General features: G+C 36.5%; 5 protein-coding genes across 5 annotated transcripts; 3 read left to right on the forward strand and 2 right to left on the reverse strand.

Moving 5' to 3' along the window:
• Positions 1–2,174: 2,174 nt before the first annotated feature.
• On the reverse strand, positions 2,175–9,174 carry LOC130827655 (dihydroorotate dehydrogenase (quinone), mitochondrial-like). Its single transcript, XM_057693436.1, has 11 exons — positions 8,774–9,174; positions 7,862–7,944; positions 6,263–6,586; positions 5,739–5,994; positions 5,161–5,241; positions 4,962–5,069; positions 4,847–4,876; positions 4,611–4,748; positions 3,680–3,717; positions 3,491–3,590; positions 2,175–2,690 (listed from the first exon to the last, which is right to left on the reverse strand). The coding sequence occupies exons 1-11, from the start codon at positions 8,927–8,929 to the stop codon at positions 2,616–2,618; spliced, it is 1,389 nt and encodes a 462-aa protein (XP_057549419.1). The 5' UTR covers positions 8,930–9,174; the 3' UTR covers positions 2,175–2,615.
• A 1,704-nt stretch (positions 9,175–10,878) lies between these two features.
• Positions 10,879–12,971, forward strand: LOC130827656 (DNA topoisomerase 6 subunit A). The gene has a single exon (XM_057693437.1). The coding sequence runs from the start codon at positions 11,022–11,024 to the stop codon at positions 12,357–12,359; it is 1,338 nt and encodes a 445-aa protein (XP_057549420.1). The 5' UTR covers positions 10,879–11,021; the 3' UTR covers positions 12,360–12,971.
• A 1,990-nt stretch (positions 12,972–14,961) lies between these two features.
• On the reverse strand, positions 14,962–17,194 carry LOC130827658 (uncharacterized). The gene is made up of 3 exons (XM_057693439.1): positions 16,404–17,194; positions 16,180–16,323; positions 14,962–16,102 (listed from the first exon to the last, which is right to left on the reverse strand). Exons 1-3 carry the CDS (start codon positions 16,857–16,859, stop codon positions 15,185–15,187), a joined length of 1,518 nt encoding a protein of 505 aa, XP_057549422.1. The 5' UTR covers positions 16,860–17,194; the 3' UTR covers positions 14,962–15,184.
• A 739-nt stretch (positions 17,195–17,933) lies between these two features.
• On the forward strand, positions 17,934–22,359 carry LOC130827657 (uncharacterized). The gene is made up of 5 exons (XM_057693438.1): positions 17,934–18,270; positions 18,572–18,713; positions 19,328–19,373; positions 20,672–20,935; positions 21,069–22,359. The coding sequence occupies exons 1-5, from the start codon at positions 18,072–18,074 to the stop codon at positions 22,353–22,355; spliced, it is 1,938 nt and encodes a 645-aa protein (XP_057549421.1). The 5' UTR covers positions 17,934–18,071; the 3' UTR covers positions 22,356–22,359.
• On the forward strand, positions 22,219–26,085 carry LOC130827661 (thioredoxin-like protein AAED1, chloroplastic). The gene is made up of 7 exons (XM_057693442.1): positions 22,219–22,358; positions 23,136–23,195; positions 23,325–23,361; positions 24,321–24,400; positions 24,506–24,597; positions 25,057–25,117; positions 25,699–26,085. Exons 2-7 carry the CDS (start codon positions 23,142–23,144, stop codon positions 25,753–25,755), a joined length of 381 nt encoding a protein of 126 aa, XP_057549425.1. The 5' UTR covers positions 22,219–22,358; positions 23,136–23,141; the 3' UTR covers positions 25,756–26,085.
• Position 26,086: the final 1 nt, after the last annotated feature.

A 26,086-nucleotide genomic window follows, 5' to 3' on the forward strand; every position in this document is an offset into this window, starting at 1 on the left:
TCCACAACCACGGATTGGAATAGTATGACCATTACCAACAACAATACTATTATGATGATTACTTAAATTAAAATAAGACGAGAGATTATCGTTGGTGGATGTCATATGAGAAGTGGCGCCGGTATCCATGTACCACGATGGATCGGGCTGCTGTAGAGACATGGTGTGAAAAGCCGACTCCAAATCTGTTGGAACATAGGAAGGAGAGTGAGACGCTGCGTATGCTTGTTGTTGGGGTCGTGGACCAAGAACCCCTTGCTGTGCTCTTGTTGGGCCTTGAGATCTAGCCCAGCCTTGTGTTGGAAATGGGCAAGGGGGAGTAGCCCACGGCCAACCCCAAGGTGGGTAAGCTTGCTGCTGCCACAACGGAGCCACGCCCCTTTGCTTTTGCAGACCGCCACCACGACCTGCACCACCCCTTGCTCCGGAATTCTGACCATTGGCTGCGGCAGGACCACGACCACTTCCCCTGTTCTGCATTTTTTTTTCAGAATTCTTTTTATGATTTTTGTTTTTCGCGCGAGTATTACCCCAGCTATCTGAACCCGAGTCATCATCACGAAAGGTCGCCACCAAACCTGAAACAGAATTAGAAGTCATTGCTGCACGTTTTGTCAAGCTCGCTTCCTCCAAGGTAATCATTGAACGGGCTTGGTAAAATTGTGGGAGAGGAGAGCTTTGACGGATAAGGGTAGCAACACCATTATACGGTTCGGTGACGCCCGAAACCAATTGGAGAACAAGTCGATTATTGTCCACCGGAGCTCCAACATTCCGCAATTGATCGGAAAGACCCTTGAGTCTTTGACAGTACGCCGATGCATTTGGAAAATCCTCCATTTTTGTAGAGGAAAAATCTTGTTCTAGAGTTACGGCACGAGAGTTTTGATTATCTTGGAATATATCACGCAACCTATTCCAAGCCGCCATTGCCGTAGCATCGGGTTCTATAATGGTCTCCAAGAGATCACCAGAAATAGTGGAGTAAATCCACGAGATTACGGCAGCATCCAATGTAGACCACCATTCCTGTTCTTCGTTAGTAAGAGGATGCTTTTCCGTTACCTTGTCAGTGGTCAGGGGAGGGATAATATGGTGTAGAACCCGGTGAGAACGAGCGTGAATCTTAAAGAGTTCCACCCAAGTAGAGTACTGTGAGTTTTCAAGAGTAAGCACTACCGGAATGGAGGTCTTGATGTTATTCACAGTGAGAGCGGGGTGATACGAGGTCTTTGAATCCCCCATTGTCACAGAACAGAAAAGAAAGAAGAGGAAGAAGAGGGCGGAAAAATGTCAGGGTGCAGCGGAATAACCCTAAACAACTGATACCATGAAAGGAATATCTTCCGTGCCTATTGCATTCATTCCATGATAATATATACAAAATACATGCTTTAATTAAGCCACTAATTAAGCTAACAAATATTCATCAAAATATTCTTAGGCATAAACTAGGAAACTAATATATACTAAGTCAAAGATATATTATCAATTAATATATCTTAACAGCTTCTTCAATCTGCTAATTTATCAAACACAACTATTAGATGGTTTGACCATCCAATATTTCAACCCTCTAATTGTGCCTAAATAAGTTAAAAATTCCGAATAAATTATTTTACCAAACATCTCAAAATCAAGTAATCAAATTAGTCATTTCCAAACACTCTTTATGTTTTTCAAAATTTTATTTGATTATTTTCTGTTGAAGTTGTCCTTTGATACTTCATTATCATATCTATTTTACTTATTTTTATGCTATTTATGAGAGACAATAGTTTTGGAATGTCTGCCATAACAGCTTATGGGTGTAGCAACTACTCTCTTCAAGTCTACATCAAAGGAGACAATGTTGCTTATTTGCTTGTTTGTGTAATTAGGGTAACTTTGACTATTTTCTTTCATATTCCCTCATTCAACATTATCTTCAAATAAATATCATTATAAATTTCTAGATGGTCTCGTGTAAGTCCTAAATGAACTTAGTTTACACTTCACAGTAAAACAGTACGCACCAATTTTAAAAATTTTAGGTCACTTGATTTTACTGCTTAAATCGAAAGGATAAGCCTGGACAAACAGAGATTATCCGATGATTGCCCTCTCAATATATGAAATTTGTTATGATGTGATTGAAACTTCTATATGATTTGATGATATCCAACAATAGCATCACCATGAAACTTGAACATCTCGAAATAAAAAGGTAAAACAAAACACGTGCATGATATTCAATCGGATAAGACTCTAAATTAAAGCGCTTCAAATGTTAGTTTACATAATTTTTGCTTTAGCTTATCTTGCTTTTAAGCCTCGGAAAATATCAAAAAAACATGTAATGCTCTAATCTAATTCGAGTAACCAAGATTTCGAATTCCAGCAACATATTCCCAAACCCAACAAGAACGACGAATGACAAACCGACACAAATGTGGAGTATGTTGTTGAACTTTCCTTGTGCAAGACTTGCCTTCAACTTGTATGCCTTAAAGGCCTCAGCAACATAGACTTTGTAGACCATTCTGGCTTCTCTTTCAGAACTCTAATTAATCACAACAGGTATGTTGGCCTGATGGGGGTAGCTCTCGCGGAGACGAAGTTGATCCACCCCGATCTTAAACGTAGTCAGCACCAACAGCTTCGTGGATTGACTTGAAGCCATCCCTCTCCAAGCATTCGGCCAATTCAGCCTAAACAAAAGATCAACAAGAATGAGAAAAAAATAGACCCTTGTAGACTTAAGATTATATTTCAATAGAGAACCATCTCTTGGTATAGATATCGATAGCGAAGGAGGGCAGGGATTTTGGTTTTTTCATGTTGTCAAAGAGTTGAACAATGATTTTTTCGTGTTGTCAAAGAATTGAACAATGATGGATGGCAAGTGCACGATCCAATGATCGGGCCATGTGGGAACAAGGTTCAAGTCTATCAGTCTGTTAGGATGCCTCAGCTGCATACATCACTTCACTTCCACTTGACACCTATCATAATGATAACAGCTCGTCTCGCTATGACCTTCTCTTGAATTCTCAAAACTTCTATCACTCCATCCCGACTCCATCCACGCAGGGGCAGAGAACCCGTCGTTGCCTCTGTTATGCTATTGGTGGCTCTGGGGAAGTCTGAACATACTATTCAATTTATAAATCTCGTTTCAAGTACAGTACAACATTTCATTACTCCAATGTCGTTAATTAGCTCCCAAAAACAATTCCATCTAGCCAAGGTCGAAAGGTTCAGATGCACACAATCTTATTCTTATAGTAACAAAGATGTAGTTTCGATTGACTCTTATATTAACATCTGCACTTCACATAAAAAACAAGTGCACGTGATCTAGCAAACTATTTAAATATCGTCCATTGTAATTCAGAACCAAATAACTATAATATTTCGGCTCCATCGTGAATTGGCACTTAAGAGTATACGCTCCAAGTCTCCAACATATAATTTGTACACTAAAAGTCATATTAAAAAACCAACATACCTTTATTTGAGGAATAAGGGCAGGTCCTCCATATCCGAACGCAGTGTATAGCTGAACTAATGTAGCTCCAGTACGTATCTTTTTGTAAGCATCTTCACCACTAAATCAAAGAGAACGGAAGCTTAAATCTATCAAAATGTTACAAAATCCCATATAAAAACCAGATTGCTGCCAAGATTCGAAAGTCACCTGCTAACGCCACCACAACCAATCAAAGGTATCTTCCCCTGTGACGCAAAACAGTTGCGTCAAACAAACATATAAAAATAGTGATGAACGGGGTAGAAAGAAAGACCCTTAAAAAGAATATAGTAAATGAAATTTGCATGCTTGATTGCTTGTATTATCTACTTATAAGTACCAAGTAACAACTCTATGTTCTAAGATAATGGCCTTGTTTGGTAAATGGCTTGTTGACTAGCTTGTTGATTAATACTCCCTCTGTCCCTATCAATTCGCACCTCTTTCCATTTCAGTTTGTCCCACTTATTTTGCACCCTTTCCCTTTTTGGCAATGACCCCACTTTCTTTCTTTAAAGCTCATCCACAAACTTATTATCTCTCTTCATCTTAACCACTCATTTCTATCATCTACTTTTTTTTTGTCTTATTCTCCAACCCGATTTTTACTTTCCATTAAATTTCACCCAAAATAATTTGGGTGCATTCTCATAGGGACGGAGGGAGTATTTAGCTTATAAATTGGTCAAACAGCCAAAAAAACTTGTTTGGTGAGTGGCGTTTAAGGCGGCTGGACAGTTGGCTTTTAAACCAAAATGAAAAATGTTGCCCGCAAATTTTTGGCTTTTTTGCTTGTTGGCCTACTTTCTCTCTAATGAAATAGTTAACAACTAATTTTACCAATCATCTCTATTATTTTGCAGTTGGCTTAACATTTAACAAAAAAGTCAATGCTGCTAGCTGGTCAAATTAGCCAACTAAATTAGCCAACAATCAATAGAGAATCGACAAACACCCAACGTTTTAACGAAAATAGTGTCAAAGAAAGTGTACACAAAGACCTTTAGACAAGGCTCAACAAGTTAGAATTTTATTTAGAAGGTTTAAATACAATTGGGAACTCCCATAGCTCAAACGGGATTCATGAAAGTAATCATACCTTTGTTAAGATGTACATTTCTTTCAATGCACTGGTTGACAAGTCGAACAAAGGCTTCCCACTCAAACCACCAACTTCCTGGGACTGAGAATTTTGGCTGATAGAGTCGGGTCTTGAGATAGTTGTATTTGATATAATCTGCATATGAGTGAAGGAACACCACATTTTAGACAATATACAACTCATACATTCACAAACTAACTAGTGACAACGATAAAAGGCAGAAAAAAGCTTACCAGCCCATCTACTTGGAGAGCTAGAGAAACCTGTTATAGGGAGGAAACATGAAATTTGAGTATAGTTTGTTGAAAACCAATGTGGGGGCCATACATAATACACAAAAAAATGTACCGCGGCTATGTCTTCAAGATCTTGTTTAGACAAGTCTGGGGCAATTTTCACAAGCAGTGGAGGGGGGCCTTCATCCCCCCATTGCATTTCATCACGAGCAGCTTGAACCTACACAAGTTTCCGAAACGACAGCCACAACAGAATTAGTAGTCTAAAAGAAAAGTGTCGAGAGAACAAGGCTAGGACTAGAGGATGAAACCTTTTTTACGAGATCCTTAAGCTGTTTTCTTCCTTGAAGCTGGCGTAGTCCTGGTGTATTTGGTGAGGATACATTAATCACCTAGAATATATATTTAAAAACCTTTAGATAGGATGTATAGCTGTCGATTAGCAAGGGCAAAGAGGGCAATCATCCAGGGCCCCAAATTTTTAGGGCCCAAAAAATATATGTTCATGTACAAATTGATATTAACAAAAATTAAATTTAGGTGTAATTTACATTTTTTGCTATGTAATATGAATTATCAAAGTTTTTTTTACAAAATAGTTAAACTATTAACAATATAAAACAAAACCCAGTATCATATTATTTATTACGCCTTAAAGTTTAGGGGCCCTTTTTATCTTTCGCTTTGGGGCCGAAAAATGAACGAGACAACCCTGATTATTACGATGCATCTACCAAACAATAAAATGAAAAAGAAGCAATGACAAAAATGTATGTTCGATATCAAGTGACTCCATTATATTTTATCAAACCCATAACTCACTTTCCAAATGGAAGAAAAATATAGAAATAAATCATATGGAAGAAAACATGAAATAAAATTAATTTACCAGGTAATCTGCATACTGGGATAGTGTGTGCACTCCTTGTACATAGTCAGTAGCAGCATCTTCACTGGTCTTATTCTTGCCGAGGTTGACTCCAAGAATCCCTGGTCCAGCTTTCCCTCCAGCTTTTTCCTCACCATCAGCAGCCGAGTAAGAGCTAGACGATTCATCTAGTTTCCTCTTTCCATGCTGTGCACCTAAACGTTTCGCAACAGCTTGTATACCGTCACTATTGAAGCCACAACGGTTGATGATTGCTCTGCTTGAATCAAACACATCATATTAGAACGTTTGCAGAGATAAAATATTTCGGTTCCATGCAGTTAATATCTTTATGTTGCGAAAATGTATGCCATCACATTTAAGCTTTCGCCCTTGAGTTTCCCTCAAAAGCAAGATTCACGTGAATGATCTCAAACTAAACTAATGAGTGCATATTTGTACGTACAAATGGCTAGAAAAGTTAAGCCAATCAGTGCATGCTTTATCAGAGCATTCGATAAGAAGAGTTCCAAAAGCATACTTACCGTTCCTCCCTCAATCTAAAGATACGAGGCTTTGGATTACCCTCCTGAGGAGCGGGAGTAACAGAGCCAACTTCTACAAAGCCAAAACCTAAACCAAGAAGGCCTTCAACAGCCTCAGCATTTTTATCAAATCCAGCAGCAAGACCAATTGGATTGGAGAACTTTCTTCCCCAGACATCTACTCCTAGTATAGTAGGATCTGGCCTTTTTTCTATAGGAACCCATCCACGAGCAGCTGCTGAGATTGCCAGTCTATGAGCAACTTCTGGGTCTAACAGCGCGAAGAATGGATTTACTAATTTTGTCGCTGAGAACAACCAACCACTGCAGAAGAAAAAAAAAAATATTTATGTTAATGAGGAATTCAAAGGAGATGTATAATCTCAGTAATCTTCTTAATTGGACATTTTGTGGGAGTGTCACAATTCAAATGATTCTTGTCTGATTTATTTATTGACCAACAAATGACGTTCAATTCAAGTAAAAGTCCAGGTTGCTACCCTTATCTGTTTTTCAATATTTTCACCAGACAGAAGCGCACAATGTTAAAGCTTAAAGCTATTAAAGACCCATACATGCTTAATGCAATATCAAATCTTACTGCTTCAAATATATTTTATTGGCTAACTTGGATAAATTGGACCCCAAAAGTAATCTTGAACATAAAAAGAAACAGATAATGAAACATGCCTGGGAAACCCATTTAACATAGCTCCTACCACAATAACCTTGAAGACTATGGGAGGAAAAAAACTATTATAGTGGCCATAAGGCTAAACTAAATGTCTCCAAATATTTTTGGTACATTTGCTACCATTTTGCGACTTATTGTAAGAAGCAACTCTCAGATTTGACAATATAATCCTTTTATTTATTAAGGGCGGTATTTAGATCTTCATAACAATACTTGAGTGCTTGAAAGTAACTTTTTTACAGGACGACGTTGGGGAAGGTTTATCACATTCCTCGGACAGTATTTTGACCGTAAACGAATCAGGATATGTATCCTCCGTTTATTTCTCCACGCTACAACAATCAATAATTGTGAAGATGTTCGTTCAAAACTAGTCACCACAAGAAGCTCAAAGCCTCAAATCAAGTATACAAAGGACATGCTTTGATAGAAATTACGGGGTGTAGAAGAGGAATCAAAGAAAAGAAAGGTAAGTGGTGGTTGCTAGAGGGAAATGAAGGAGTGGGAGACTGAGGGTGTTACCAAGTATATAAGGGGCACCAAAACCTAAATATGGCTAATAGTTCACATCTATCTAATCCCACCTTCAACTGCTAATCCTATTTACTAGTTTACCACTTATTATTTAAGAATCCATTATCCCATACTGAATTACCTCAATCCAATCTAATCTAGCCCTGAAGGAAGAAAGTGTAAAACAATCAAAAGTAAACATTAGTTTGTGTTGCCTCTAGAAAATACACACAATAGTCCTTTTATCCTTTCCTTGCACACTACTAAGTGCAAACAAATGGAACATTCGCATTTCTTAGCAACATGACTTATAACACATTCTAACATTTAGACGGCCAACAAGTTACTAGTTAAAAATACTACTCATAGAGCAATGGAAGTGAGAGATATACCAGAATGTTGCTTCATCCACTGTACTAACATAAGCTCCTCCAGCTATAATTAAACCTATTGTTGATCCAGTCAACAATCTTCCCTATCCAAAAATAAAAAGAGAAATAGCACAATAAGAACACTGCATAGATATAGTAGATAACTTTAGCATGAACAATTATGTTTTTGCAAACAACGGTGAGGTCATAATCTCTCTTTTTGGAAATTGGGTCTTAACAATTATGTTTTTGCAAACAACGGTGAGGTTATAATCTCTCTTTTTGGAAATTGGGTCTTGTCTCAGTTGAACTTAAGTATCGTTTTCCCCAAGGCTCTGGGTTTGATTTTCAACTAACCCTCCCCTTGCCCTCAACCTAACCTATAATCCCAACAAAAATCTATTTTCCGGGAGTTCCCACTACCTTTGATCTAACAAATGCCAAGAAATTCAATTTGTCTAGTCTTGGTCCTCAGGCTCAGAAAGGTCTTTGGCTACAAGGAGTGCACACTGCATTTATTACTAAAATCTGATAACATAACATATAGGAAGATATTTTAAGTTCATCTAACAAAATTAACGAGCACCATATGAGTTTCCATAATCAATTAGATAAAAAGATATACATTTGTTTTCGACTTCGGCCACCATTTACAACCTTCACTCTACATAGCTGTCTAAAGCACCAACTTGTATGTTGTATCCACCTTAGCTTCAAAATCCCATCAATTAACTTTGCTACACTTTTCTCTCTGTAAGACTACGATCTCTAATTTATATGAAAAGTTGGGGCAATAAAGCCTTAAACTACCTAAAAATAACAACAATTATGCAAACTAGAAAACCCATATGAATCAAACAATCAACAGATTTAAAAAGAGCTAATTATAAATCACATTGCAGTATCAAAAATGAAAGTTAAGGCAATATAAACCTTATGAATATTGTCCTTGGGGAGGGCAGTAGTAGTAGAATAGCTCCTGGGAGATGAGAAAAATGGAGTTTGAAGCTTGGGTTTCTGGGAAGGGAGATAAGTATGGAGACTACGAAATATAGGGTAGCTGGACCTTAAGCGTTGCGCCATTCCCATGAATTTCCTGCCTTGAAACCCACAATGCACAAATCCTTAGACTAATGTTCAATGGTAGTGAGCGGCGCCCTTTGATGGGGATGATTGATTAAGATGAAAGAATCTTAAAATCTGATAAAACCTTGAGTTGATTTGACGCAAACTCACTAACTCTCAAGTGGTGTTCATAATTTTTTATGTTGTTTATTACTTTTGACTCTTTGGAGAGGAGCAAGACATTGTTCACTCAAAAACCCCAAAAATGAATACTTTCACTAAAAAATATTCGTATTCAATTTTAACATATTATATATAAAAATACTACTATTAAATATTATAGTAAGCATAATAAAACGGAGGTACTACAGGCTTTTTGGGTGCGTTTGTCTTCACTCGTAAACATCCTTAAACATTCTCATAAAATCATTTAATTTGTGCGTGTTTAGATGTAGAGTTTTACGTTATTGATATGAGTGTTATCAATCTTTTGAGTAATTTTTCCAATTTGATCTGAACATAAAGTGTTATATTCACACCTACTTAGGTTTATAATGTCCTCGTTGCACTTGTAGGTTGATCTTTATTATGCTTTAAGATCTTATTCCCACTGAGTATCTCGTCTTTTGAATCAACTACGATTACAAGATTGTTCTGATACTATTTGTAAATAATTTTTAAAACTTATTCAAATTGATGACACTGCTTTGTAAAGAATTTGTCTTTAAGAGCCAACAAAAAATTACATCAAAAGTTTGATTGATTCACTACAATCCACATATTATCGTGCTCCCGATATATAAAGACAATGATGCAAATACGGCTGACTATTCATCTAATTTAACCTTGCCCTGATTCACATGTTATGTATGAGCGCATTTGACATAGAGCATGCGAATTTTACTTCATGGAACCAAATATATGCAACATGTTTCATACCAATGAATCCATGATAATTAATTGTATCGAATAAAGAAACATTATAGTGACTACAGTAATCAAAACAAAAAATATGAATTAAACATAGCCTATGACTTAAGCGCGCCCGAAATATTTGTTGACCCTGATCCAAACGCACCTAAATCCCATTCAATTTAAGGCTAATGCGCAATAGCCAATATAGGATGTATTCGGCTCATGTACAAACATATCCATGGCACATTTGTTTCTTAGACCAAATGCATCTAAGTCGCACTTCACACACAACGTTGGATACTAAATTTTGCAATTTAATCGATTTCCTAAGTTTGCTACATTCTTTTAAAATTAAGTATTGCCTTAATAGCAATAAGTATTATTCTCTGAATGAGACTTGTGTTTGGATTCTCATGGACTCTATCCTTATTCTACCTTACAAGAAAAAAATAATTTACTATAAATTTTATTTTTATCAAGACATTTACTTTCTTTGTTTTTATTGCAAGTTAAGTGGAGGAAAAGAGAAAATTAAGTAAAAATCAAACTTAATGCCATGCTTAGAAAGGTATTACTTGCTCTAATGGAAATAAACGTAATTTTCTTTATTATCTCCTTTAATATCATCTGAACAAATTGAATTTTTTATCTCATCTTCAACTACTCTATTACATTTATACCAAACCCATTGATAACAAGCTCAAAGTTGCATGAGTATAATTATGTTGTCCGGACCATGAACCATACTAATCGTATAAAAGTATGTTCAGTTTAAAGTAGTTGTAAGGGTAGTTGTAAATTGAAATAATGTCTAAGTGATTGTTAATCGTAGTTATCTTGTCGTTGTACAATTATAGTTGTTAGATATTTAATTATTTAATTCGTTGCGTAAATAAATAGCGTTGTTAATAATAAATATTATAATAGATATTGAAAGTAAAAACTAAAAAATAGAATTTTAAAAAAATATTAAAACATTAATTTTGATTTTAGAACATTATTTAAAAACAACCAAATGCATCACTAAACAATAATCCATACTTAAATTAATACTTTGTCAACAATGATGTTAAGAGAAGGATTGGGGCAAAAGAAGTGTAAAAAACATTCTTAAAATTCCACAAATTGCAATCAAAATCACTTAATCCTATCTTCCCGCCACTCCATTTATCTCCTCAACCCTTAAGCTCGAAGAACATCCATGGCGGACAACAAAAAACGCCGCCGTACTCAAGATTACAACTCCTCAGATTCCGACAATGAAGAATCACCCACAAACATAACCACAACCAAAACCCCCCATTTATCCCAAAAATCTGCACCATTCCTCAAACGCCTTAAACCAGATTCCACCATTCTCGATTCCCTCAAACAATTAGCAGACTCCATTAAAAACCCATCTTCATCTTCATCCAAAAAACCCACCACACTCGCGGACGTATCCGCTTCTCTCTCTTCCTCTTGTCGTGAAGTTACCGACCTATCTCTTTCCTCCGTCCAATCTGAAATCGAAACCCTAGTTTTCTCTATCACTAAATCAATCCTCTCCGGTAATGGATTCTCCTTCAATGTCCCTTCTCGTGCTTCTTCAAACCATTTATACATCCCTGAACTTGATCGAATCGTTCTCAAGGATAAATCATCTTCCCGCCCGTTTGCGGCCGTCGGATCTGTCCGTAAAGCTACTGTTACCACCCGTATCTTATCCCTAATCCACCAGCTCTGTATTCGAAGCATCCATGTCACCAAGCGTGACTTATTTTACACCGATGTCAAGCTTTTTCAAGATCAATCCCAAAGCGACGCCGTTTTGGACGATGTTTCTTGTATATTGGGTTGTACTAGGTCTAGTCTAAATGTGGTTGCTTCGGAAAAAGGGGTTGTTGTTGGTAGACTTATATTCAGCGATAATGGTGATATGATCGATTGTACTAAAATGGGTGTTGGTGGGAAAGCAATTCCTCCCAATATTGATCGTGTTGGCGACATGAAAAGCGACGCCTTGTTCGTGCTTCTCGTCGAGAAAGATGCTGCTTTCATGCGATTGGCCGAGGATCGATTCTACAATCGATTCCCATGTATAATAATCACTGCAAAAGGTCAGCCTGATGTTGCTACTAGATTGTTCTTGAGGAAATTGAAACTTGAATTGAATTTACCTGTATTAGCATTAGTTGATAGTGATCCATATGGGTTGAAAATTTTATCAGTTTATGGTTGTGGGTCTAAGAATATGTCTTATGATAGTGCAAATTTGACTACTCCTGATATCAAATGGTTGGGAATTAGGCCAAGTGATTTGGATAAGTATAAGATACCTGATCAATGTAGGTTGCCAATGACTGAACAGGATATTAAGACTGGTAAGGATTTGCTTGAAGAGGATTTTGTGAAGAAGAATCCTGGTTGGGTTAGAGAGTTGGAGTTGATGGTTAAGACTAAACAAAAGGCTGAAATTCAAGCTCTTAGTTCATTTGGGTTTCAGTATTTGTCTGAGGTTTATCTGCCCCTTAAGTTGCAGCAAAGAGATTGGCTTTGATCAGTTTCGTGATGAGTCTGAGTGTAGTGTTAGAGGTTGATGGCTCGAGAATCATGGGTTCACGCTAGCAGTTGAAGGTTCACTCGTATAGTTTTGCGATAAAGATTTGATTCTGATCACCTATAAAACATATGAATTTGAGTATAGTTTTAAAGGTTGATGGGTCTAGAATCATGGGTTGGGGCAATCGGTTGAAGGTTTTCCCGTACAGTTTGCAACAAAGATTTGATTCTCATCACCTACAAAACATGAATTTGAGTGTAGTTTTAAAGGTTGATGGTACTAGAATCATGGGTTGAGACTAGCGGTTGAATGCTCTCCCGTACAGTTTGCGACAAAGATTTGATTCTCATTACCTACAAAACGGATTAATTTTCGCTTCCTCTTACCAGTAGGCGATTCTCTATCCTTACCCGATAAAGAAGATCGATGTGTTGCTTTCAAACATTTTATGTTAGTTTATTGTTTTCAGTGGAGTTTATGTTGACTGACTGTTTCTGATGTATCTTGGCAATTGTAATGAAATGTATCTTTGTAACTGAAATTTGGATGTTGAATGTTGAATGTTGAATTTTCATTGCTTAATGGGAAATTAGGAATAAGATTTTAGTATGATTCCTCTATTTGTGTGGTCAATGACGTTCCTAAGAGTAGAATTGGAGAATGGTTGGTCTAGAGGTTTTATGTTTTTTTTTACCACAAGAAGAATCAATATCTCCTCCCCTCTTAGAATTCTCCGGCCTTTCTTTGAAACAAAATAGAAAAAAGTAAAATTGTGTACATCTAACATGATCAAAACGTTGGTGGGAGTTATCTATCAGCCTTCGGATTGTATTCACTATTTTGGCTGTTCTCGTTCATGCAGCCGATGGGATGATACATATACATGTGTATTTAGAAAGATTTCATAAAGAATCAAAACTTAGTGGTGAACTGGTGGTGCCAGTGCTTTAGTCTTCAACCAACGATCTAGCGATTTTCTAGTGACCAACAGTCTAAATTATATAGATTAGACATACATCGGCTACTCATAAATCATATCATAATTGCAGGGTACGAGGAGGCAACAATGGGCTCCTTCAAGTGGAACTCTAAAACCCACAAGTATTAACCTATAGAAGTTGAAACAATAGGAAACCTATACAACTCTGGTAATGACACAATAATAATAATAATAATAATAAGAGAAAATTCTATGAAACTACCTATTCTATACCTGATTTTGCAAAAAACTACATTATCTAATTTTTTTTCCAAAAAACTACCTTATGTAATACTTATCTTTGCAAAAGAGTACCATTTGACGGATTCGAATGTTTGACCGTCAATACTAACGTTTGACTTTCACGTGTGAAGCACGTGCCCCTTTTATAACCAGCCCTTCCTTCATTTCAGAAATTCCATGCCATTTTCTCGTTTTGCTGCTTCGAAAAAAGCCCTAATTTTTCCCCTCCTTCTTCGAAATCCCCCAAATTACTCCCCTTATTCTTCAAAAAACCCTAAATTATTCTCGTTTTCCTTCGAAAAACCTTAAATTTTTGCTAGTAATTAGTAATGTCATCTTCTTCTTCAACCCAAAACTCGAAACCTGAAAACTGTGGGTGTGGAGTTCCCTTTGCAAGGAGGGTTTCATGGACCAAGGAAAATCCAGGAAGAAGGTTTAAGAGTTGCGTTTTTTATGATCCTGATACAAATTGGAGGGGATGCAAAAAGTTTAAATGGGTTGATCAACCTGAAATGGCTGTTTGGCAAAGAGAAGTCACGAACAAGCTTGTGGAGGAGAAGCGACAATTGGCAACCGAAATCAAGATCTTGACATCAAGGGTTTGTTGCTTGGAACATGAAAAGGAACAAGCAATTTCAGAAATTAAAAGGATTAAGAAGAAATGGATGAATGAGAGGAAGCATGGAAATCAGTTTACAAGCTTTGCATTAGGGTTTTTCGTTTGTTTTTTGTTAGTGTTTGTTGTATTAATCAAGGCTATTATTTGAAGTTTAGGACCTATTTAAGAATAATTGTAACAGTGATTTGGGTATTATAAATTGATCATGATCATTGAATGAATTAAGATTTTATTTTTTCAATTTAATTTCTTTTGCAGGAACTGTAAATACACTTTTGTTAATGTAATGTGGGTTGTGTTTGCTGTGTTTGTTTGTTTGTTGTGGGTTTGCTGTTTGGTGTGTGTTTGCTGTGTATGGTTAATGTAATGTGGGTTGTTGTGGTTGCTGTGTGTTTGATCTTTTTGGTGTGTTTGGTGTTTGCTGTTTGATGTGTACCTATTCTATGATGTTTTCAACTTGCTGTTTGGCTCAGTAGCAATGTACATTAGATGAACATGCCATTTCAGCAAGTTGCTATGTTTATGTTTGGCTCAGTAGCTCTAATGTGTGTGGTGTTTTTGTTTGGTGTTTGTTGTGTTTACTTAACCTTTTCAATCATTCAGCAAGTTGCTGTCATGCTCAACACAATCACACTTCCTTAAACAAAATGATCTTAAACATGATCTGAACATGATGAACATTGATCTGAAAACTGATTTGAACATTGATTCAACACAATCAGTTCAGCACAGCACATATTACTTATCAATTGCTCTGAACATTGATCTGCACATTGATTCAAGGGTGTCTCAGTATGAACATTGATCTGAACACTGATTTGAACATTGATTCAACACAATCAGTTCAGCACAGCACAGCATAGAACATTGATTTGAACATTTGATTACATGCTGTTCATCTCAAAACACAGTATATGTCTTACATTAATTCAGCACATTAAATTCAAAGAAACAAAGTACATTCTCAATTCAAATACAGCTCTATATTTGACTTTGTTGATCCACTATACATGAAGTGGATGCTGTTGTTCCGGTTTGCGTTTGTTGACTGCTGGTGCAAGGAGTTCCTATTTTAGGCCTTCCACCCTTTGACTTCCTCCCTGTTGGATGTGATTTTGCTGGATTCTTGCATTTTCTTTTGTTGTGGCCTAATTCACCGCAATTACCACATCTTCGTTGCTTGAATTCTCGAACAACATTTACAGGCTTGTTACCTCCTTTACCTTCATCGCTTTCCTTTTTTCTTTTCTTCATTTTAGGCCTTCCAGGCATCTTTCGAAATGGTGGAGGAAGAGGTTTTGCTAAAGTGGTTGTCGGCCACATTTCGCGTCCTGGCATACCATAAAACTTAGGATCATATGTCTTTGCATACGTTTCTACAAGATACGCCTGATGGACAAATTCACTAGCATCCAATTTTCTAATACAAATACAAGCCATGGCATGTTTGCAAGGGATCCCAAGAAGATTCCAACTTCCACAAAGGCATGTCTTATTGGTCAAGTTCACAACGTAACTTTTTTCATCATCATCCACCTCAAACTCAGACACATCCACTGGGATTACCCTCAAACCATATATTTCCTTTGAATTTTTTTCAATCATTTTGGAGATAGCTGGCATCAACACACCTCTAAAGTTACCCAACCCTTCTCTTTTGGCTGCACTCCGTTGCATCACATATCTCCTAATCCACTCCATAAGAGAAATAATGGGCTTCCCCCTAGCTTCTACTAACACATTATTAAATGATTCACAACAATTATTTAACAACATCCCAGACTTACTCCTAATAGGAAAAGCATGCTTAGACCAGTGTTTAGCAGGAATAGCAGCTAGATATTCATATGCTTGAACAGAAATATTCTTTATTTCATTTATTTCTCTATCAAAATCAAACTGTAAAAGGTAAATTATTACTAATTAGTTCGACATTAAAATCAAACTGTAAAAGGTAAATTATGACACATCCATACCTTGTTGTAAGCTCTTGCTGCTTTCCAAAAGTGATGCTTGTACAACTCTCCAGGGAACTTAATCTTAAAGTTAGCCCATATATGCCTACAGCAAAACCTAATTTCAGCTTCAGGAATCACTGCGTTTAAAGCTTCAATCAAACCCTACATTGTGAACACATTAGTATTTAGAATGTTAATTACAATTCAAACAAATTATAGAAATCAAGTAACTACGTGCATACCTTTTGCCTATCGCTCATGAAGGTAAAATCTTCACATCCTGCTTGCACCCAACTACTTGATGAACTAACCGACTTTAGGTCTTCTATAAGGAGATTTAGAAACCAAGTCCAAGTTTCTACGTTTTCTGTTTCGACGACAGCCCATGCAACAGGGAAGATGTTATTGTTCCCATCCTTACCTACAGCGGTAAGCAAAACCCCAGGGAATTGTCCCTTCAAATGCGCCCCATCAACACATATAATAGGCCTACAACCAGCAACAAAACCCTCCTTACATGCTGGCAAACATATATACATCCTTTGAAACAAGGGTGGAGGTGTCTCTATTCCGATGCATTTGACGATTGCAGTGCTTCCAGGGTTATACCTCCTTATTGCTTCCGCATAATCCCACACCCTGCTATACTCTTCACTAGCATCACCAACTAACATTTTCTTTGCAATTCTTTTAGCCATGTAGCACTTAGAGTATTTCACTTCACAACCTAACTCCCTGAATTGAAGAGCTTTGCACAGCTTTTTCGAAGAAGATAACCCGGTTTTTTCGAAGAAGAAGAGAAAACATAAGCTCTTTCGAAGAAGGTTTCTGAAATGAACAGCAGCAATGAAGAAGGTTTGCTAAATAATAGGTCACGTGCGTCACACGTGATAGTCAAAGTTAGTTTTGACGGTCAAAACTAACCTATCCGTTAAAAGGTACTCTTTTGCAAACATAAGTATCACATAAGGTAGTTTTTTGAAAAAAAAATTAGATAAGGTAGTTTTTTGCAAAATCATGTATAGAATAGGTAGTTTTATAGAATTTTCTCTAATAATAATAATAACTTTTGATTTTATAATAATTAAAAATAAATTTAACGGGATTTGTAATTTTATTAAAAAAATGTGACGACACAATAAAAAAAATGGCGATTTTTAAAAAGCGGGAAAATTAATTCCCAAACAGTATTAACATAGTTATTTTTTAACGATTGATGCAATAAAAACCTTGCAAATATTATTGGTTTAGATATTAAATCCCCTATATTATTAATGGTTTTATATGAATATAGAATTGCTAACAAAAGGTAAAAGATTATATCATATAATCGTTAACACTCTCAATAATTGCATGATAGAATCACTGTTATTATCGGTGATTTAAACTTTCTAAAGGTGAGACATTTCCGTGTAGTTAAGGGCAACGAAGTTGAATGTAAAGAGGTAAGATTGTTTGTATAGTTTAATTAGTAGTTGGAGAATTTTTCTTTTATTCTATGTTCAATTATCACCCTTAAAAGATCAGTATAACTTATTGTAAATGTCAGCATATAATTAGGAAAAACGAGATGCATACACGTTAAGGAAAATATCATTCAAAACCCACTTATTAATGGGATAAAAGACTTCAATAATATATAGAATATGCACATCATTTTAAATTCATCGATGTGAAACAAACATTTTCAACATTAACAAAAAAATCCAATAGTTAATTTAGAAAATAAAATCAAATTTAAAATTAATGACCAAATTAATGGAGAAATTTCAAGAGCAAGCAAACATGTGAAGGCAAAGGCTAAAGCGTGTCAGATTATGCTATGTGGAACTGTGGAATGTTCCATAAAAAACCAAATGCTTCCATTTCTCCATTTTTATGCTTTCTTCTATCAGCACTTAGTTTAACCCATGAACATGGCTCTTTCAACTTCTACAACACCATTCATAACTTCACATAGCAAATACACTGATTACCCTTCTGCATATTTTCTCAGAAATTCAGCAAAAACCTCCATTAATGGCTTCTTTCCTCTTTTCAAAACCCCCATCACAATCAAACCTTACCATCGACCTTTACTTACTGTCTCTGCCATTCCTAGCTCCAAAGGCAATTACCCAATTGTTTATTTTGTTTTTCCTTTAAGGGGTGTTTGGTTTTGTGGAAAAAATTTTGGTTGATAATAATACAAATTATAATTAAAAAGGAACTTGTAAGGTTGGAAGTGGAAGAAGAAAGGAAAATGTTTGAAAAGGGATGAAAACCTAAAAATGGGGAAATGGGTTATCCGGAAAAACATTTTTCCCTAAAACCAAACACCCCCTAAACTTTTTGTTACTTTAATTGTTTATGTAATTCAAGTAATATTTGTTAATGGGTGCTTTTATTTTGATTAATTTTGCTATTGCAGAAGTTGGGTCATTTCTTGATAGTGAAACTAATATCTCTATGCTGGATAAAGCTCTGGTCTTTGATTTGAATGGAAAGGGAATTCCCATTAATGATTTGTGGAAAGATAGGAAAGTTGTGGTTGCTTTTGCTCGCCATTTTGGGTAATTTTACTTCTTTTTTGAGGTTTCAAATTATCCCTTATTTTGATCAGGTCAAAGATTGATAGTTATTTGGTTTCGGATTATAATGGATCAAAATAAAACACATCAAAATATTTGCACTAAGTTGCATATGATAGTTTGCTATAAAAGGTCCAATTAGAAACAACATCTTTATTGGTATTATCCCTAACAAGAGTAAGATTGCTTACATCTCATCCAAAACGAGCTGGTTAATGACATTGGGATAATAAAATGTTTTGAGGTCTCAACAATTTAATTTTTATGTAATGTTGGTTATATGTTCCCTTTAGAAGAAATTGGTGGTTGTAGTTTTACTTTTGACAATCTCCAAGAATCATGTATGATAGATTTAACATAGACTAGAATGGTGAATCAACATTCAAAACAATCAAATACTTAGTTACCAATCTTTGAGAATAGCTTCATCTATAATGTTTTGTCTTATGTGAACATAATAAGGTACCTCTTATAAACCCAGCATGTTTGAGTCGGATGTATGTACTTCTATTATTTTGGAAAGAAGCACGTAGTGCCTTGTTCGTTACACGTAATTTGATAATGAGATTGTTCTAAGTTTAATTGGGTTATTGCAGATGTGTGTTTTGTCGTAAGCGGGCTGATATTCTTGCCTCGAAGAAGGTAACTTGACTTAATTTTGTATTTTGTTCCATCCCAAAACTATAGTGGCAAACTAGTTATTTATGTTTTCAGAGTTGGATTTTTGTGCTGACATATGATGATATCTAAAAAATTTAAGGAATTGTGGCTTGCTATAAGGTTCTGTGATTGTGATGTCTGGTTTCCTTTTCGTGTGAACTTCAAAAAAGTCCTGTTATCAACAAATTGGCCAGTAATGGCAAATGCGCGCCTTGTTCTGCTCATAGAGCGAGACCAGTTTCTAATAGAGCATTGTCTGAGCAACTTTCTCTGACTCACAATTACACCAATGATTCCATGTTGAAAAAACATCCCCAAGAAAGATTTTCGACATCGAGAATCTTGCATATTTTTCCAAGTGGGGTTTGGAGATGCATCAATTCTGACTATGGTGACATAAACACTTATAAAAGGTTTAGGGGTGTTCTTGTCTCGTTCTAAGTTGGTCAGATTTTGAAGACAGGATGAGATTTTTCAGTTATGTCCCTTATTTTTTGACTTGGCCAAAGATGTAGTTTTTAAGTTTCGGATTATAATGAATAAAATGACTCATTAAGAAGTGTGCACTTCTTATTTATGTGAAGTTGCACATGACGTTTGCTACCAAGGGTCAATTATAAACAACTTCTTTGTTAGTTATATCATTAATAAGGGTAAGATTGTGTACATCTGACTCTCCCAAATTCCACCCTAGGTGGGAGCCACTCAATGACATTGTGGTGATGGAATGTAGTTTTGATGAGATTTTTCAGTTGCAAAAAAAATCAATTAGTGTATCTTTGGAGAAGTGTTTGGGGTTCCAAGTGTTATGTGACCTCCACATCTAAGGTTGGGGAACACCTCTATCGACTGTTCCATAGCTATTGTTTGCCTTTACATTGAGAAGGTCAATATGAGATTATGAAGATATACGGTAAAAATTGTAGTATTTAGGGCTCGTTTGGTAGTTGGTAATAATTGGCTGTAATGCTTATGATTTTATAAGTACTTAGGTGAAGAAAATTTATACCATAGTCCATGGTGATGCATGTCAGCACTTGCATAATGAATATCTTAACGTGTAATAATTAGCTGAAGCAGAAGTTGAATTCCACCCTTCCATTATTTAAGCGCGATACTAGTGGAGTATATAGCAAAATATTTATACCGTCTCCGTCGCAACTGACACAAGGAATGAAAAATTAAGAAACTAGCACTTGATTGATTTTTCAAGAACAATGAGACCACATGTTCCTAATTCTCGTGGAGTTCTCTATTTATAATTACTTACCATATCACAGAGATCCAGCTATTGTAATGCCATTCGAGTAGTAAAACTAAAATCCAGCAGGAGTGAAGTTTTTGGTAGATTTTCAGTTTCATCAACTCAGACCCGGACAAGGAATTGGAACACTTGTATTTGTTCGTGCAGATGCGGCATGTCTCAAACTGATCTACAGCCTGCAGCTACGCCATCACCTCCTGTGAAAATTGTTAGCGTCTTTGGAAATGGAAGCATTAGTCCTCTTCAATCTACCCCTTGGCAAGATGTCCTTCTTCATACTGTAAGTGATTTGGAATGACCCTTGATGTCTATTCTTTGCGTTACACGTAAATTCTAATTGCCGTACAAGATCTGCTTGTTTGAGGATGTTACACAGTTGGATGAGTTTTTCTTGCCATCTTATCTGTGAGCAGGCAGAAAGATTGAAGTGGGTTGATGAAGGATTTGAAATGCTTGTCTTTAATGATGATGTCTGTCGATCCAGTGAAAACCAATACCTTGTAAAGGCACTTGAACATGCTGATATACTGTTGGTTGTTGCTGTGACAAAACAAGAATCAGTAGAGTGGATTCAGAATCATACTCAAAACATCCCAAATGTTATAAGTTTCGAGTCTTCTCCTGTATTGGTGAATAAACTAGGAGGAACCCCGGTTGGCAGTGGAACCAAAGAAAACCTGATAGGCTTTTCAAAATCTAAGGAAGCCAATGAGAAATCTGAAGTAGTGCATACAGTTACTGAAGCTTGGGATCGGCATAATTCAGACGACATTAGATTTGCCTTGTTGGTTGTCATCAATGCTTATTTGAGACCAGTTCCCGTTTTAAAGAATTTGAGAGCAAAGGGATTTTCTACTCTCAGCTGTATGGTGAAAAATTGTGGGTCCCAGATTCTGAATTGCTTGTTGGATCCTGCTTGTAGGAAAGCCCTTCAATGCTTAAACAAGTGCAGTCCTGTGGATCAAGTTTGCAACTATCGCTGCATTGCTTCATATGAAAGCCCTCAGCTTGAAGCATTCTCTCTCTGTGTATTACAAAAACATAATTGTTTACAACTCGATGCCCAAATTCCCGACAAGCCATACGTAACTCCTATGGAAAAGTTTCGTGGGTCTGAGTTGTGTCATGAAACTGCTGAAGATCTCTTTGTCGGTTGGTTAGGGACCATGAATTGGAGTTGGCGTGTCGTGGCAGGTCAAAATCCTGCTTATGATCAATTTCCTTGTCAGTATCAACTCTTTTATAGGGGAAAGGCCAAAGGTTCATTTTGGTATGAGCCGGTCTTTCAAGTCAAGACCTTGGACGAAAGAATTGTATGGAGAAGGAGAAGATACAGGGTCAAAAGAGGTCCAATTCCAGGCAAATTCTTTTTCAGTGTTCTGGATAATGGTGTTGTATCAAATGAGTCCTGGACAATTGTGGATGTTGCTGATAATCTTAGCTGGGGATTGTTTCATTATCATGGAGCTGCTCGAGTTGCAGGACAATCCTACACAGGTGCAGTTCTTGTAACTCCAGATGGAAGTTACCCTTGTGAGGCAGAAGAACCTAGATTAAATAGTGCTCTTGATAAATGTGGTATCAAGAAGTGGGAGTTATTTACCGTAGATAATTGCTCTTGTCATGATGCACCGCTTGGCATTCCTGACGGTTCAAGCTTGCATTGCAAAATAGAAGTCGAAGAACGGAAACCAGTTTGATGTGTGAGTTTTCATGCTCTCGATAAATGTGTCCTTGTGAATAATTAGATAGCTGTAATCGCTTTCAAATATAAACTCGAGGCACCATAACCAATGTGTAAAATTATGAATGTGCATTGTGTTTATTTGTTGATGCATTGCGTTGAGCGTACACTAGCCTGTAAGGTATTGTTCCACTTTACCTAGACAATAGAGATGTTCATACGGGTCATCAGGTCAATTTCGGATCAAGAGTTTCGGGTGGGGTTAGAAACCCATGTTCATATTATTTTTACATAATTTTAAATCCATTTTGAAGTCAGGTCAAATCGGGTTCGGTTATAAGGTCGTATATATATCAGGTCATCAGGTCTGTTTTGACCACCTCTACTAGACAATATGTGCATAGAAGTCTAACTATAACTTTTATTGCTACGCTCGTCAACCTCGGCCATGGTTAGTCATCATAAGGAATGGATTTAATTTTTGATGTTGAATTACTATTTCAATCAATGATTAATATATGATATGCCATCTTCCTATTTCAAGCTGTTATGGTTATTTGACAATTATTTTTAAGAATTACTCGGCGATACTATGTTCGAAATCGTCTGCTTTGACCTACCTGATGGTCATAGAGCCGAATTTGAGAATTGATTAAAGTCAAACTAGTTGGCACTAAATTCCTAATTTGTAAAATCAATTTCATTTTTATTTTCTAAGCTATTATTATAGGCACGGTGACGTTGGATTACGCATTCTCGTTCCATTGTTACTGATTGTATGATGTGAAATCAATAGGAACAAATGGATGCAGCTGGTGTAGCACTTGTTTTGATTGGACCCGGAAGCGTTGATCAGGTACGTCGCATCAAAAACTCGAACTAGACATTGTTTATTTCCGCACATGTTCCTATTGATCATCATTAGACAGTAAATTCTGGTGTATGTTTCAACCTCATTGCTATGCTTTGTCGATACTCTATGCAGGCTAAAGCTTTTAATGAGCAGACCAAATTTCCAGGAGGTACTGTCTCTTGCTTTCAAGAATCATGATTTATTCATGCAATGAGTGTGGAATGTTGAAACTTGAAACTAAGAACTGCTGTCAGAATTCTTTCGATTCCACGATCAACTATTATTTTGTTCAGTGGTAATGATTGACGCCTTATGACCTCTTCTCCCCTTTCCAGTTCCAATTTCCAAGCTTGCGAGGGTTTAAGTCCAATGGGTCTTTTTCTTCCCTACCTCAAGAAAATTGTCTTAGGATCATAGTGTTTAAACAAGGTTGCATTGCATCGTATTGGCTGTGATGTAAAGGTTTTCATGAACCGATATTTCCAGCGTTGACACGGTGTGAAAAAACCTCGTTTTGGGCTCTATCTAGGGATATCGTTTTGGGCGTTACGATAACTGCATCACTCCCGTTACCGCATCGCTGTTCCATTACCGTTATTGCAAACGTTACCGCATTTTTACACTATGGTTAGGATTGAAGAATTTGAAATTGGGATAATCTAGTGAACTGTGGGTTTGGATGTTATAGAACACCCCATTCACAAGGAATATGTTTTGTTTGAAGCTGATGGGGATTTGAGGTCCATTGCTCATATTGTTTTTTATTTTACTGGCCATGGGTTGGTGGGTATCGTTTTCTGCAGAGGATCTTATATTCATGTTTATTGTTAAAACTTGAAAGTAAACAAGAATTAGAGGAATAGAAAGAAAAGACCATATTGCGGGAGAAAAATGAAGATAATCGTGGAAAAAATAATTGTTATTGTTGTCATTTAATGGCATTGGGGTAATGGAATGTTGTTGTCGGCTTGTCGCAGTATGCTCAAGTAAGTTTTAATTATTTGTGCTAGTGTTCTATGTCTTGTTGCACGACTACTTCCCTTTGGTATAATTTACAATTTCATTGATTATATTGAAAAAATGACGGGTTTATTCCACGAAGCTAAATCTATTTTGTTCTTGTTTCAGAAGTTTATGCCGATCCTAATCATTTATCTTATGATGCACTGAAATTTGTTTCTGGGGTCACAACTACATTTACTCCCAAGGTACTGACTGATAAATAACTAGATGGACATCCGGGCTTTATGTCACGATACATTATTTCAGCTGAAAAAGATGCTTACTTATCCGAGTTAATCTTGATTGTGCAGGCTGGTTTGAAGATAATTGAGTTATACATGGAGGGCTACAGGCAGGACTGGGGGCTTTCCTTTCAGAAAGACACGGTGTCTAAGGGTGGCTGGTATGTGACATTATCCTTCATTAACGCGTAATTGTCTACGAGATGTATGGGATCTATGTCTGTTAAACTGTATGATTTCCATTGTCTAAGATGCTATTGGGAAATCAATTTACCATCTCCACTTCGATTAATAAATATTTGATGTTAGTTTTGAACATTTCGATAATAAATATGCAAAGTTGCTAATGATGTTTGCTATCAAGAATCAAACGTAAACAATTCCTTTATTTTAGCTTGCGTAAGGTAAAGTTGCACATCCCACCCTCCAAACCCCGCTCGTGGGACTCAGGTTGTTGCTTCATAATGTCATTAGTATAATGGAATGTTTTAGTGTTGAATTTCTTAAGCGTAAATTTTTTGTTGAATAATTTTTGACGGACCATACTTCTGTACGATTTCACTGTACATTGAGAATTTGTATTACTTTCTAAGTTCATGTCGTGCCATTTGTTCTTTCAGGCAGCAGGGAGGAATCATTGTAGCTGGACCTGGTAAAACAAATATTTCATATATTCACAAGGTTAGGACCTCATTTTACGATGATTTTACGATACATTATAACTTGGAGCCTAATCTGTCTTCGAAAAAACGCCTGCATAAGGACACCATACAGATTAGCTGAAAAATATTGCTACGATCACTTAATCCCGAGTGATTGAACTACCTCAGCAAAAAACTTAAGCGTATGGTTGAAACTCCATGATATGTTATATACTCTATCACATCTCCCCATAGGCGAGTCCTTTTTGAGCCAGAAAATAGTTCTTAATGCCGTGTGGTTAAACCATCACAGCAAAAAATTTAAGTGCATGGTTGAAAGTTGAAACCCCATGATATTTTATATATTCAATCACGTCTCCCCACTTAAGAGTCCTTTTTGAGCCAGAAGTGTGGATGCAACACAGGTCCTCTTCTTACATGACGTTAAATAATCCATTTGAAACGAGAGGGGATGAGTTTTAGACCTGTGACCTTTCATCACGCTGGCTTGTGATGCCGTGTCCAAATCACTTAAAAGCTTAAGGCTATGGATGAAGCTCCATAATATATGAGTACGTCTTGTTGTCACGGAATTGATTTGAGTATCATTGTGTGAAACAGGACAAAGAAGCAGGGGATGATCCACCGGTTGAAGAAATCCTTGAAGCATGTTGTTGATGAAATTTCCTTCATCCTTTTTCTTTCACGACTGTAACACTGTTTGAGACAACCTACCATTTGTCCGTCTATGTTCATTAAGATTTGGGATGGAGCAAGGAAGATATGAGTGATGACCAAAAGATAGATATAGATGTATATGAGTATATAGATTTCTTAATACAATCTCTTTATGGTTACGTATAAATAAGTTTCAATCTCTTATCCTGTATCTTTTCTTCTCCATTTTTTACCTTATCTGTGTTTGTGGTTGCTTTGTAAAGATTGCTACATTTGTATGTAGTATAAAATTAAGATTCAAAACGTGTATGTTTTGATCTTTTATCAAAAC

The sequence above is a fragment of the Amaranthus tricolor genome, chromosome 11 (assembly GCF_026212465.1).
Source record: "Amaranthus tricolor cultivar Red isolate AtriRed21 chromosome 11, ASM2621246v1, whole genome shotgun sequence".
Lineage (NCBI taxonomy): Eukaryota > Viridiplantae > Streptophyta > Magnoliopsida > Caryophyllales > Amaranthaceae > Amaranthus > Amaranthus tricolor.